Source organism: Trachypithecus francoisi, unplaced genomic scaffold, assembly GCF_009764315.1.
Source record: "Trachypithecus francoisi isolate TF-2019V2 unplaced genomic scaffold, Tfra_2.0 Lachesis_group5, whole genome shotgun sequence".
In the NCBI taxonomy this organism is placed as follows: Eukaryota; Metazoa; Chordata; class Mammalia; order Primates; family Cercopithecidae; genus Trachypithecus; species Trachypithecus francoisi.
This window is the reverse complement of record NW_022681470.1, coordinates 103,771,149-103,786,865: the sequence shown is the minus strand read 5'-3', so window position 1 is coordinate 103,786,865 and position 15,717 is coordinate 103,771,149. Positions and strand designations below refer to the sequence as shown.

Here is a 15,717-nt window from a genome sequence, read left to right as displayed (position 1 = left end):
AGAAGGCTTTGGATAGGCACAGAGATTTCTTAACCAGTTAAGTTACATAGCAGATACGAGATTTTGTCTCAGCGATAACCAAAAAAAGTGTTGGCATTTCACATATTCAATTGAATATCAAGTGACACCTACCTAGAACCCTTAATCTTAAGTTATTCTCACTTTCTAAAGGGAGAAATAAAAAAATAGGGCAATCTAGTTATTGGATACTTCAACATATTTTAGATCATATTTTATTTCTAAATGACTTCTCAATGTCAAAATTCAATTATAACTAATAAGTATTCATTCTCCTAATTCCTTACAATGAAAGGAAGGTAAATGGTAAATGTCAGTGGAACTGATGATAAATAGCTATACTTCATCTTATTCTTTTTTTTTTGAGACAGAGTCTCGCTCTGTTGCCAGGCAGTGGCACGATGTCAGCTCACTGCAACCTCCACCTCCCGGGTTCAAGCGATTCTCCTGCCTAATGCAGGCTGAGCACGCTAGCTCACACCTGCAATTCCAGACCTTTGGGAGGCTGAGGTGGGTGGATCACCTGAGGTCAGGAGTTTGAGACCAGCTTGGCCAACATCGTGAAATACCATCTTTAATAAAAAAAAAAATAAATAAATAAAAAATAAATTAGCCAGGTGTGGTAGTGCATGCTTGTAATCCCAACTACTTGGGAGTCTGAGGTAGGAGAATCACTTGAACCTAGGAGGCAGAGGTTGCAGTAAGCCGAGATCATGCCACTGTACTTCAGCCTGGGCAAGAGAGTGAAAGTCTGTCTCAAAAAAAAAAAATAATAATGCATATACATATTCATGTATAACCATGTTTCATATAAAATTTATAATAAGATCCTCAGAACAGTATTGTTGAGGATATAGATAAGAAAACATGCTCACAGAGTTTGTAAATAATTCACTCTATTATGTAGTTTATGAGAAACTGGGTTTTCTGAGTGTTCCTCTAGTTCTCTTTCAATATATCACTCTATCTCATAAACAATCTATTCTAGGGGACAAGAGACAGGCTTAAAAAAAGTATAAGATCACATAAATTTGAGAGACAGTAAGTTAAACAATATTAAATAGAGTGGTTTTCACAAAACTCCTTCATCTTTAATTAGCTATTATGTTCTTAAATATCTTCAAGAGTTGTATCTAATACACAGTGATTTCCATGCTCATTTGATCAGGAGCCATTTTTTTCTTTTTTAAATGGAGAACTAGGTCTAAAAGGCCATAGGACTCACTTTGAATATACAAGGTTATGGGAACATTTTAAAACATTAATCCAATTCAATAAATCTATGCTAAGAAAATTATCCAAAATATGGAGAATTCTATACTGCAAAGTATATGGTTTATTATGAAAAGATATTGAAATAACTTAAATGCTCAATGATAGAGAAATGGTTAAGAAAATTATGGTAGTCCATAAAATATCACAAAACCAATAATAATGATAGAGTGGGCACTGTGATAATGAGTAGAAATGATAATCTATCTTAACTGAAAAAGGGGTGGATTTTTACAATTATTACAGCTATGTAAAGAAGCAAATGCACAGAAAGAAACAGAAAGAAAAATGCCAAAATCTTAACATCAATTATAATCGGGTTACACATTGTGAATGTTTTGCTTTTCTTTCTCTGTATTTTCCATGTAGTCTATGAAAGACTTTAGTACTAGATCAACCAATGCTATCCTACCTTACCATGCAGAAGGACATTAGGAACAATCTCTGGATGTCCAGTTTTAAGAGATCCCCCCAGAGACTGAGCCATTTCTGGGTGGGGGGCAGGACTGGAAATTAAGTCAGGATTCCCTTTGGAATCAGTGGTTGGTTAGCTAAGGGCATTCCTCCTTGATGAGTTTTGTTCCTTCCCTTGACCACTGTCCCCTTATTTAACCTGAGGATGTTGAATGCAGTGTAATTAGTGGAACCAGATGGTTGTGAGTAGATCACTGAGCACAGCCATTGGTCGTACAGGAAAATGTCTCTGGGCAGGCACTCCACTGATTTGTGAGCCAAGAGTGCCATTTCATAATTACTGAGACACACTTAGGAAGGATATGTACTGGGGTTTAGAGCATGGTCTTTGGAGTCTGACAGTTCTGGATTTGAATCCCAGCTCTTCTACTGAGAGTAGCTGTTCGGCCTTGGGAAAATTCCTTAACTTTTCACACCCTCAGTTTCCCCATCTGCAACCTGGGAATAATACTCTGTACCTCATAAAGTCATTTAAAAGATTAAATGATATAATGTGTGCAGAGGGCTTGGTACTGTGCCAAATAGTCAATAATGACAGACAACTATAATTATTAGCTGCTGTAATCATAGCTCTTCCATATTTTAAAGTACTACTGTATGTTAAAGATGTATGTTTCTTTGCATTTTTCCTGAAGTCTGTAAAAAGTTTTCATTAGTTAAAAGCAAGCCAATTAGGAAAGGACTCCTCTATTTTATGGATAAGCCAGCTGGGGGGTCATTTATTATTTCTCCTGAATTGTTAGCTTTTGAAGCTCCTTAGATTCAACATCCATTTTAGTGGGATCCTCATTTCGATAATCCACCCTCAAAGAATTCCATCCAGTTAGTGAGGCAAGTTATTCCTTTCCTGAAACCACATGGGTCCTTCTAAACTGAGTCCCTGCTCTTTCTCTGTTTGATTTCTTAAAATAGTTTCTGAAGATTTTAACCACAACTGAATCAAAACTAACCAGCCTGTAATTTCCTGGTATGTCCCTATGGCTTTTCTTTTAAAACAACACACACACACACTCACACACACTCACACACACTCACACACACACAAATGGCATTACATTGGCAGGTTTCCAGTGTTTCAGAGCTTGGACTGGAGGAAGCTGGAAGGTGTCTGTGAAAACTACTCTAATTTCTCTTTGTCTCTCTTTTGGAGGAGGCTCTGGGTTGCTTGGGGCTTCATCATGATGTATTATCAAACGTAGACACTTTTAATTTTGAATTGTTTTAAGAATAGTTTACCAGTGTTACAAAAAGTTTCCCTAGTTCTTTACCACCTATCTTCCTTCTCTTCAATTCTAGTACATCAGGAAATAAGGCAATTTGTACCATGCATATGAGCTAGCAAAAGAAAGAACTATTCTTTTACAAAAAAGATACGCTTTCTAAAAACATCTAAGGAAATATGGACGACTTATTTGAATTCATAAATTAAAAGCACAGTTGGAATATATTTGGATCTTCTCCCAAAACCTGTGCAAACATTCTGAACTCAACACAAAGGAACCTAAGACTAGATTTTATTTGGCCAATTATTTAAATAGTTAATGACTTTTTGTATCGTAGCTTTTTTTCATTTCTTTTTATTATCGAGTGTTTTCTTTTAGTTGAATTCTCAATATAATGAAAATATTTGGGTTCAAAATTGTCTTGATTTTAAATGTGCTCATAATTAATATATAATACAAAAGTTGAAGTTAATATCTACTCACAAAAATGTGAGTAGATATATAATATTCAGATAATGACTAAATCAAAATGGATCAGAATGAAAACCAAACAATTTATTTTATAATTATAAGGAACATGATGAGAATATGTGTGTTCAGTACACTGCTTTTGTAAATGTTTCAGTAAGTGTTTGTTGAATTAATAAATTAACAACATAAAGAAATAAAAATGCAAAAGCAAATGTTGAGATAAGGATGTAAGAAAAATATATTTCTAAACAAAACACTTTTATTTAAGTTTTAAGATATAATAAAATCAAACTAATTTAGAATTATTGTGTGAGAAAGTCATATTCAGAAGCTCTAAAATGCTAAAATATGTTTATGGAAATACAGTACATTTTCTTCATGATATTTATATTTGAAGTTCATCAACAAGGTATTTCCAAATAAATAAATGTTTTCAGATAGATTTAAGTTATTTGCAATTAGAGGCTGGCATTTGTATACCAGAAATTTACATGCTGAAGGTTTTAAAACTGTTCATTTTAGAAGTATCTTTCCTCGTATTTCTTATAATATGAATTACCCAGCAAGCTGTCTTGCAAAGCAGAAAGCAAAAGCAATGTTAACCATCGCTCAGACTAAAGTGTTATTAAAAGCAGTGAAGTTGAAAAGAATGACATTTCTTCACTGTATTTGGCAATTAAAACTATATTTATCTTTTTTTCAAAAGTTTTGATTAAAACAGGATCAAATATATAGTGAAACATTAAAACATTAGAACAGGTACCTAGTTATATTACTTATTTTTGCCCTCACTTTTACCTAAGATTTTCTATAATTTCTATTACAGATATTTTTCAAGCACTGATTCTTAAAAATACAACTTCAACAATTAAACATAGAATATACAAAACACTCTTTGGGTTGTACAGATGTAAGCAATTAATTAACATTTGAAAGACAACATCTACATAGATATGTTGATGTTAAAAAGTTGGGGAGTCAGTCACTAACCTTGTAGAAATTTCGGAATCTCACTGTGGGTTCAGGAAAGATGAAAAGATTAGGTAAAGTCCTCTTTTCTTTTTTTCATATTCTAATCCACAGCATGGTGTCAGCTTTGCATACTTTCTGCTTGTTTTGTTTATTGCCAAACTCCTTGGCTGACAAGCATTAGCCTTGATGGTTTCAACTGACCTCTTAGACAGTGTTGTTGAAATGAACATCAATGATATCATCCCACAAACAACTGCCTTCATCTCCCCTTTACCAGGAGTATTTTCCTGATTGTATTCCATTCCAATGTGTTTTCATCAATTTATTTAGCACTTACTCATATGGTTGTGACTCAGAGATTTGGGGTTGGTGCTTTGGGAACCCAAAATAATGGAGACGTCATATTAGATTATGTAATCATTGGCTCTTAATTGCTCAAAAGTTCTCTTACTGTATTAAATACTTAAAAGAAAATAAAAACTCTAAGGTTTATGCCCCAGTTACCCAGAACTCTCAAATTTTCAACAGATAAAGATTATTGCCATATCTTTAGAACCTCTTAATTGTATTATTAGAGCTCACATTTCAAAGAAATGCTGAGTAAAATAATGGTGCAAAAATATTTTTATATTGTTGCAAGCTTTAAAAACGTTTTCCAAACTACTAGGATATTTTATTTGTTTTTACTTAAAATTTGTTAACTGAAACCTACAATCTACTCCTATAATAAACAATTAATGATGCAATAAGTGGTAAACAAGTAAACTGCTGCTCTTTAGCACACTATTTCTAAGTGCTGTGGGAAAGGGCAAAGCAAACAGAAAGTGCAGACATTTTTGCAAGAATTACAGTCTGCTTTTTATAATTCAGATTCCCATATGGCATTGGAATTTAAACAGGCAAGAGATGTTTCTATACTAGTTTCAAATTTTCCAATTTTTCTTCTGCCAAGTCTTAATTACCCTGAGTACTTCTTAAGGTACAACTCCCCCAACACGATGGAAAGAGTTTCACTAGATGGAAAACTATACTATCAATCGTAGTAATATGAGTAGAATTTTTCTGGGCACAATATGTACCACCCTAATAAGATGCTATATGGGAATTATCTCTAAAAAACATAAAGCCCTATATTGAAATAGAAGGTGGCATTATTATTTTTTTCTACAATTATCTTGCTGAGAGGCCAATTCAAATAGGAAACCTAGGTTTTGGGGGTCCTGAAAAGGTGAAGAAGGCACTATTGGAACATTTTCACTTTTCTCTTTTTTCTTCTGTGAATTGATTTTGCCTTTTCCACTTAAGGCATAAAGAAATGACTTTATATGCAAATCCATTTCATATATACACATGCAGACACAAACATTACATATGTACATACTGAAGCATTGGGCTTTCCAAACATAATTCAGCATGATTTGGAAAATAAGAAAAACATCTTATTTTGGGCTATGACGATAGCAAATGGATGTGAACCTGGTAGCAGTTTGCTAACAGCATTTTGAAATATTTTTCATATGCAAATATGAGTCTTTGGAAAACACACAGATTGATTTCTATAAGCAAATTAAATGAAAAATCCAGGTATGAAGAAATTATCAGATGTGTAATATAGGAGTAGAAGTGATGGATTGTTGCTGAAATATTCAGATTATTATGAAGGTACAGATATGCCTATTATTTTAAAAGGCATGTCTATAGAGTATCATATAAACTATCTTAAATAGTCAGACCTGAACTGTGAGGGTTCCCCCCAACTGTCCTTTTCATATTAGTTTCCCTGACTCCCTGTCTCTTCCTGGGTCCCTTCTTGGGTACAACTTTATTATATAAATATACTGCCATAGAAACAATCTTGGGCACATGCTTTGAATATTGTAACCTTCATATTTTAGGGAACTGATTTTTTTTTTTTTTTTTTTGAGATGGAGTCTCGCTCTGTCACCCAGGCTGGAGTATAGTGGCCGGATCTCAGCTCACTGCAAGCTCTCCCTCCCGAGTTTACGCCATTCTCCTGCCTCAGCCTCCCGAGTAGCTGGGACTACAGGCGCCTGCCACCTCACCCGGCTAGTTTTTTGTATTTTTTAGGAGAGACGGGGTTTCACTGTGTTAGCCAGGATGGTCTCGATCTCCTGACCTCGTGATCCGCCCGTCTCGGCCTCCCAAAGTGCTGGGATTACAGGCTTGAGCCACCGCGCCCGGCCGGGAACTGATTTTTAATGGGTTTATCATAACCCCTCCAGATCTTTGGACAGCCTTTTCCCTAAGAAGTTGAGGTGACAGCCAAATTTGCCAGGTAACACTTAATGGTAGGCTTAAGAAGAGAGGAAGTGCCCCTGGAGAAACCTGGCTCCATTTCATTCACCATTTGCCCTCTTTGGAAAACCCACCAGATCGTACAGTACCTTCTTTTCATTTTCCCGTCGCTGTTGGTCCTTAAATTTAATCTGGAGAAGTTGAAATTTCAAGAGTTTCCCTATCAGTGGTAAGGTTAATTTCTCTCCGCTATCCATAATTGCTTTTGCTGCCGTTAACACCTATAGAGAAACACAATTATTAGAAAAAGTGATGTTTTATAACCTTTGGCACATTCTGTCAGTGATGAAAAGATGAAAGGAAATTTTATATTTTATATTATTTGCCATACTGGAAAGATACCTCATTGCTGGCTGAAAAAAAAAAGGGAAAAAATGCCTCAATGCTACAGAGAGGGGCATTTACCGTCTACTTTAAATAAATTGAATTGTCTGAATATCCACTTCTTTTTCCAATAAGGCAGAGTGCTTCCAATGATGGGGTTAAACTCAGACTCCAGGAAAAGGGTAGAGAAAAGACAGGCTGGCCTCCATTTTAGGATGACTGATAGGGTGATTCATGCTACAGAAAGTCTATTGTTGTTTGGCGTAGCCAGTAGTCCAACCTGTCAAACTTTGACTTATTAGGACATTATAAATTAAATAGGGTTTTATAATAGTGGAAATGACTATGTTAGCAGTCTTTTATTTCTTTGTAACTAAATTCAAATGAAAGATAAAAGCTGCTTGACACAAAGGCGCCATATGAATGTTGCTCCCCCCTGCAACTTAATGTTGATCATGTTGGTATGCAGCCTAATTGGGGTGAAATAAGGTTATTGAGTTTTCTTTGGGTGACGACAGCCACTAGGAACATACAGCTGTATTGTCCAGATGTGTGGCACTGACAGCCTGTTTTATGACTGTGTTTTTTACAGCTTGTTTCCCCTAAATTTCACACAACGCTCTAACATCTGGGCCCTTTTCCTTGGAGCCCTATAACCACTTTATTTACTGCAAAAAAAATAAAATCACGTAAAATATACCATAAAAAGTTGTTATGTGTTTCTCTTTATTCATGTTGTCTCCCTAATAAAGTTCACCTCTGCCTGAAGCACTGTCACAGAAGTAATCTAGTTGAAGTATTTTTTGACTTTTGTTTTTAAGCAAGCATCATATTTATTTATAACCTTGGGATGAATTAGGTGTTACTAAAATGTTCTGACATGTTGCTTTTCTCCCCCCTCGGAGTAATCACTCCTGGGGCACATATGGTGTCAATTTCAGGCCCTTGGTCTCAGACAATGACTGCGCATGCTGCATCTCACGGAGCTGTATCTTGTCTGAGCTCTTGGTCAGGGCTTTCCTGACCAGTCCAGTTCCTTTTGACTTGTTACTTCGCCAAGGGAAATAGCCGGAAGAAAGGGAGGTACCTATTTTCCTCTAACTGCAGAAGGCTCTATGGATTACCATGTGCCAAAATGTAACTGGACCTCTTAGAGACCACATTGGGGTTTCCCGCATTGCATCACAGAAGGGGAAAGCCAGAGAAAGATTCCTTTAAAGCTGCCTTTTCTAAAAACCAAAGGAACTAACCAAGTATCAGAAATCTTTGCATTTGTCTAAGCGAAGACTCTAGGAAATACGGTGCTTTGCTTTTTATGGCAGCTCTGCTCCTGCTAACACGATTTAAGGAAAGGGACATGATGGCTGTGATTTCTGGGAGCAGAAAGATGTAGCAGTACACCTGCAGAACCTCACCATTTAATGATGACCAGATCCCACGTGGAAGGGGATCCTAAGGGGACGGCAGGTCAGGCGTTTACTGTAAAGTGAAAGCTGTCTGACTGGGTCCAACCCCAAGAGTAGATGTCAATATTTGGTTTGCATTTTTCAATGCCAGCTAAATACTGTGCCGACAATCAGGCTCTGTGACATCTGATTCAAAACATTCAAATGTGGGTTTTTAAAGGTCATGGCAGTCTAGCGTTTCCCTCTAATACAAAGATAATGACAGCGCTGAAGGGAAGTCAACACTGAAAAGGGTTACCCCAGAGAGGTTGTGGAGTCTCTTTTCCTGATGACCTGTGAAAACAGGATATTCACCTATGTCTGGGGGGTTTGGGTGAAGCCTGCCTGGCGTCATGGCGATGGACGGGATGTCTCTGGAGGTGATTTCTTTAGGAGTCTGTGAATGTTACCTCACTGTGCTAAAATGTATTCAAAGCACAACGAAACATTCTGAGAGAAAAGTATTTTGCAGGCCATGATAGTTATTACCGGTTTGTCTAAAACTATCTGTGGAGTGCTGGTTTCAAACAAAAATCCGGCACAGCATCAAAGTAATGGTGAGGTCCTGCCCTGACATGGGGAGACAGGTGATGAGGGGCTTCACTAGTTTGCCAGGCACCCATGTTCTCATGACATACGGACACACACAGAGAGAGAGAGAGAGCAGTGGTGGACAGGCAGCCTTGAGGAGTGCCCTGGGTGGTGTCCTCCTCCCGAACTGCCCTCAGGCTGCCCACATGGAGGCAGACTTGATGTGCCACATCCTGCAGAAAGGCACAGCCTGCCCCTGGTACCACTAGGAATGGCAGAGGCTAGGCATACTTGGCCTCCCCCAGGGTTGCTCTGAAAAGGCTTGATTCTCTAAATGCCACTTTCTTTCTGTGCATCCCCCAAAGGGAATGATATTGTGAATTACTGGAATAATTAATGAAAATGAAAGTCTATGCTGAACTCAAAATCTGAGACAACATTTTCATGGTATGTGGGTCCTTCTTAAAAGAGGTGGAAAAAGAAAAATGTTTACAAATTAATTTCATTTCAAAATTCTTTCTTCTCATGCCCCATAATTCACAATGCTACCCATTCAGTAGCCAGTAGTTTGGTCTCAGATGAAAAACAAATATTTCAGGAATCTTTGTTTGAAGGACAAGTTTTTGAGGGAAGAAAAATTAAAGAGACAGAATTTAAGAGGAAATGTACCTTTCCACATAACATCTCCAAAGGCTTCTCCTCCCTGGCCTTAGTTGTATTAATTAAAATAATCATCAAATCTTCAACATTCTAGCACTGTAAAGATTATTTGCCCATCATCTATGTCAAAATATGTGTGTGTACCTGTGCACATGTGTGTGCACTAGGGGGTAAGCTAGCCAGGGCTATAGTTATTGGGGAGATGAGAGACATAAGAGAACGTGGGAGCAGTCAGTGGCAGCGCTTGACGAGTAATTAGGCAAAAATCTAAGCTTCCAGAACTAGTCAGAAAAACAGTTCTAAATGGGTTAAAACCTTAGTGCTCTTTAAGCCAAAATGTCAAGTAAATGTGCTTGGCATGAATCAGGAACTCAAAAAAGCATGAGTCTTACGGGCAAATGAGACTTATTAAAACGGAGAAAACTGTTGCCAGGCAAAGCCTGTGTCTCCTGGACCTCTTCAGGTCAGCTCTCCAGGCAGAGAGGCCTGCCAGGACCGGACAGAGGCTGTACACTGAATGACCAAAGGTCACTCAGTTCCAGGAATGATTGGTGAAGGAAGAAATTAAGCTTCAAAGAGTGCAGCTGAGGCAGAAGCCATGTTTATGTTTTATTGCGTGAAGATATTTAAGGGGTCTAGATGCCTTTTCTCTGTTAGGGAGCTTGTAATTCCGTACACACTAAGAAGTAAAAATATTTCCTTTATCACTGACCTGGCTTAAAGACTTACATCATATTTACTATCTAATGATTTGATCCTACAAAAATATACCCAATGAGCCAAATTATTTCCTTGCCTGAGGATCAGGTCCACCTACAGACTAGTGTCCTCTCTCCTTCTAAGCATTCCTCCCATCTCTAGAACCTCCCTACATTAGTAAACACAAGCCCAACGCTTAGAACTGCCCTAGGCGCTTTCATGGAAACCAAATGTATGCATGCATGTATGTGTGTGTGCATACATATACACATAGGCACATTTATACATATATGCATATATGTGCATATATAAGATAGATCAATAGAGAGAGACAGAAAGAGAGAATGGACTCCCATGAAACCTGCTATATGATTTCCCTTTTATGTTTACAAGAAGTTACATGAAGCAGTTTGAATCATTGCTTAACCTGCTGCATATTCGAGGTTGCATAAAGATTTGGATCTGGATTTCTCTTGCATGGAACAGGTTATGGGAGTGAGGTGGCAGAGGAAAGGGCAAGCTGTGGTTGTGTGAAGCAGAGGGAAGAGTGGTAGTAGAAGACAGATGGTCTGGGAGAGCACTTTCCCTCCAGGAGCTCCAAATATCCACCAGTTTCCCTAAAAGAATCCTTTGGCTTCAGGGACTTTCTTGGAGGCCCATGGTGTTTATTGCAGTAACTGTAAAAATTCACAAAATATGACTTCATATTTAACCTATTTTGGGGAGGTGAATGACTTAGGATTGCTTTGGATATATAAAGGCCTCAGCAAACAGAAGCAGAATCCATAAGCTAGAGCTTGACTCAGTTCAGACTAGCATAGGGCTGGGCAAACAGGTTTTCAGCACACATTCTTTTGGGTAACTCATTTCTCTAATATATGATTGATTAAATAAAGTAAGAGTTTAATAGTTCTTATCACAGTAAAAAGTATATACACATATATGTATATTCAAACACAAACGGGATTATGTTATTCACATTAAGTGCTTTGTGGTTTGTGTTTTTACATAAAAACACATCCAGGACAGCTTTCTGTGCTGATATGTCTTGCTTATGTATATGGTTTTTAATAAATAGCATAGTCTTCTACTGTGTGGGCGTTTGCTCATTTATTTAACTAGTTCCCCATTGACAGACATTTAAACAATTTCAGTTTTCCTTTTTTTCTATGAAGTGCATGTGTGTTTTTGTTAGTGGCATTTTTGTTCCCACCAAAACTGTATGAAAGGGTCCATTCCCCCACTTCCCATATAAACAATGAGTATTCTCCAACTCTTATTTGTTGATATTAGTGCTAATAGTTTTTCTGTGATGATGAAAATATTCTTTATCTGTAATGTACAGTATGGTAGACACTAAACCACATGTGACTATTGAGTGCTGTAATATTGCTAATGAGATTAAAAAAACAAATTTTAAATTTTGTTTTTAATTGATTAAAATTAAAATTAAAGTGTAAATAGTCACAAGTGGCTAGTGGCTATTGTTTTGGTCAGAGAAGGTCTATATGATAGGGAAAAGTGAAATATGGTATTTCATTTAAAATAATATTCATTTAATCATCCCATGACTCTGTCCCTCTTATTTGATTCCCAAACTGAAAGGAATGATACCTTTTCAGCACCATCCTTGGCAAATTTTATTAATGCAGGAGATGCTTACATACACGTATTGAATAACAATGGCGTATTCAGATTTACACAGTGCTAAACATGAAGAGTAAGGAAAATCTATGGCTTCCAAGCTAACATATTGATTGCGGCCACACAAGAAACTTGTCTTTGTTTGGATTTAGATAAACAGGGCTGGTATGGGGCAAGAATAGGAAGAATACAGAATTTGCTTCTCATTCCTTTCTGTTACCTTTTTAAATCTCTCTGTTACACCCCTCCCACTTCTAGCTACCAGATATGCCTTTCTGCTTTCTAAATCCTTCTTGCCATGAAAATAGAAAACATTTAACGTGGTAGCTCACTTTGAATACAGTTTATTTATACCAGTGGTTTAGCTATATTTTGAGATTTTTATTTATTATAGAATGAAAAGGACTAGTGACTGATGAAGTAATTTCGAGCAATAAGGAACAGGTGTGGCAGTTTAGAACCTAGGGGTAAGAGGTAATCTAGAAATTTGAAATGCCTAAGTCTGGCTCCAGGTAAACATAGTTTTGGCGTTTGTGGTGCTTGTAGGCCAATGGTGAGAGCAGCACCCCTGGGCTTCCCTGCCTGGAGTTGCTGTTATACTCCAGGACTAGGTTATTCAGCGGAAAGGCTCTGAAGGGAAAATGGAACTTCCCCTCCAGCCAGGGTCAGAGGAGGATAAGCATCAGAGAGGGTGGGTGGATAGCTGGGGCCGAACAAAGGGGAGGCAGCAACTCTGTATTGTGGGAGAGGAGTAAAGGCAAAATAAACCTGCTCTGGCAAGTAAGATCTGGGACCTATCTGTGTGTGCCTGTGTACGATGTGTTTGAGCATGTGGTGTGTGACTTTTGTGATATATCAGCGGGTCCCATCCCCTGGTTAGGACCAGTTCCTAAACTGTCCATGGCCTGTTAGGAACTGGGCCACATGGCAGGTGGTGAGTGGCGGGTGAGGGAGCATTATCGCCTGAGCTCTGCCTCCTGTCAGATCAGTGGTGACATTAGATTCTCATAGGAGTGTGGACCCTGTTGTGAACTGTGTGTGAGGGATCTAGTTGTGTGCTCCTTATGAGAATCTAATGCCTAATGGTCTGAAGTGGAATAGTTTCATCATGAAATCTTCCTGCTCCCCACTCTGTGAAAAAATTGCCTTCCACAAAACTAGCCCCTGGTGCCAAAAAGTTTGGGGACCGCTGGTATACATGAGTGCATGCCCATGTGTGCACAAAATATGTGTGTTTGCACAGCTGCCTTTGGGGTTTATTCAGATTAAAATACACTCAATATATTAAAAACACTGTCAAAACTGATTTGCACCTAATGAAGAATTGATAAAAACAGAAAAAGATTATGAATGTTTTTGATTGGCATTTTAAAAAGAATACTGATGACTATTTACCATTTCTATTCAATTATCCTGCAGAATACATGGGGCTATGTTTATTATTAAATATGTCATATTAAATACATACAATTTATTCATCATAGTAAGCTATGTTGCCATATATTCTATCTTTAAAGTTTACTGCTTAGGTAGTACGATTGTTTGCTTATGCATTCTGTTTTTATCTTACATCTTGTTATGTTTGCTTATATCATTAAGCAATCATTAGAAAGTCAGAGGAACTATTGCCCCAATGTGTGTCTTTGAGTGTGTGTGTGTGTGTGTGTGTGTTTACAGGTTTAGAGTGAAAGGCTGTTTAGATGGGCCTGATTCTGCATATTTGATGAAAATGATGGAAGAGCAGATGATTTGCAAATGATTGAAAAGGGCCACTTGTATTGAGATGTTCTCACATAAGATTCCAATGGGGAATTTTAGCTCCTTTGGTACAAGATATGATGAATCAGTTGTGGAAGCCATAACTATGTATGTGAAACTGAATGCAAAAGTGCAGGCTCCATTTGCATTCCAGTCTTCCCACATATCACCACAGAGCCTCAGGCAAGTTACTTAACCCTTCTAAACCTCATCCTTTTAAAATCTACAATGGTGGCACTATCGACATTTTGAGCCAGGTAATTACCATAGGAGGCTTTTCTGTGCGTTGTAGGATGTTTAGCGAATCCCTGTATTCCACCGAGCTTTGACAACCAAAAAAAAGGGATCTGCAGACATTGCCAAATGTTCCCTTGGGGGCAAAATTGTCCCAACTGAGAACAGAAAGAACTACAGAAAGAGAATACGAGTAGTGTTGACTTCATAATTCTGTACCCAGAATTAAATGAGATAACACATGTAAAAACTTTGCATGGTGAATGACATATGCATGATAAATGTTCACTAAAGTCAGTACTTAATGGTTATTCATATATCCAGGACAGAGTTGGGATTTTTGAAGATCCCACAGCCCAAGTTGTGAGAGAAGAGAACGGAATGGAATGAGGAGCAAACGGGCAGTGAGACAGTGACCTGAATTTATCATCAGCTGGCCATAACCTGGCTACCCCTTTTATTTACCCCTCTGTCCAATGTGAAAAGGACAAATTGAGATCTGTTTAGAGAGAAGCAGAGATAAAAAGAGAAGGTGTAAAAATGTATTTTGTTATGGTGCAGTGTATAATGAGGAGGATGTAGAGGAAAAAATATGCTATTAATTTCTTCTCAAATGTGAGATGGAGGAATTCCATGAATAGTGTTCTGTAATTTTATAGCCACCTTTCCTGTTCCCTCTGCTCCCTTCTCTCCTTCATTCTTTCTGCATTTATTTAGGGCCAGCTATATTGTAGTTATTGCATTACTTGATCCTGTATGTGTCTAGTCTATCCAATTCACATTCTTTAAGTAATGAGTAATTTCCAATGAGGCATAATTGAAAAAACAGCTGAAAGGATAAGGGTAGCCATGAGAGGGGGCTATAGAGAGAAACAGAAAAAAAGAAAAGAAAAAGAGCAGGAATGACTGAAACATATTTTCTCACTTTGAGAAGAGGAAAAGAAAATAAGCAATATTAAACTGTCTATACATAAATTTAAAGGTTACTGAAGATATAGGTTCCATATAGGTCATACTGTCTGTCTAACACAAATGGAACGTTGTGAAAGTGCTCAGACCACAGCTTGGTGAGAAATTCATAATGATGATAAATATCTGTAGCAGGTGACTCCTAGATCATTTTCAGCTGTCCATAATTAAACTGGTATCCATCTCTCGACAATGTCAGGGCTGTAAAATAATTCCAGTCATTGGACCCCTTACATCTGTGCTGAAATGAAATAATATTTGGCAGTAACAAGGAGTCACTGAAACTAAATAAACAACCCCTTTCAAGACTACATAAAAGTTGGTAACATAATAACATTTGACAGGGATTAAGACCTCTTTGGGGCTGTAAGGAAGTTTCAGAAGCAGCAATAACAAATACATGGAAGGTAGAACAGATCTATGCTTTAACAGACATGTATAATTTAAAATGTAATGAATTTCCCAAGGGAGATGTACATTTTGAACAACCAATATGTGCATGTCAAAAAGCACAGGACTATTTTAGAAATGTTTGTTGGGATTACTCTTCAAAGAAGGGAAAAGCAAAGCTTCCTTTTTACTAAGGAGAGTTTTTGTTTTTGTATACTTGCAAAATGTATAAAGGCACATGAAGCTGAATGTGATAACTACGGAAGAATGACATACAAAGTTAAGGGCTTTTCTTTAGGTGTGTATTAGCAACACAG

The 15,717-nt window shown here is 37.5% G+C and overlaps 1 protein-coding gene across 6 annotated transcripts in view; it reads right to left on the bottom strand.

Annotated features, from left to right (window-relative positions):
• Positions 1 to 15,717, bottom strand: part of SPAG17 (sperm associated antigen 17) — a 238,312-nt gene that overhangs the window by 160,710 nt on the left and 61,885 nt on the right. For all 6 annotated transcript variants that reach the window (XR_004433674.1, XR_004433673.1, XM_033196418.1 and 3 more), the window contains exon 4: positions 6,836 to 6,967. Coding sequence is in view for 4 of the 6 variants with exons in the window: in XM_033196418.1 (XP_033052309.1) it covers positions 6,836 to 6,967 (132 nt within the window). In the remaining 2 variants the exon portion in view is untranslated. The remainder of the gene's footprint in view (positions 1 to 6,835; positions 6,968 to 15,717) is intronic.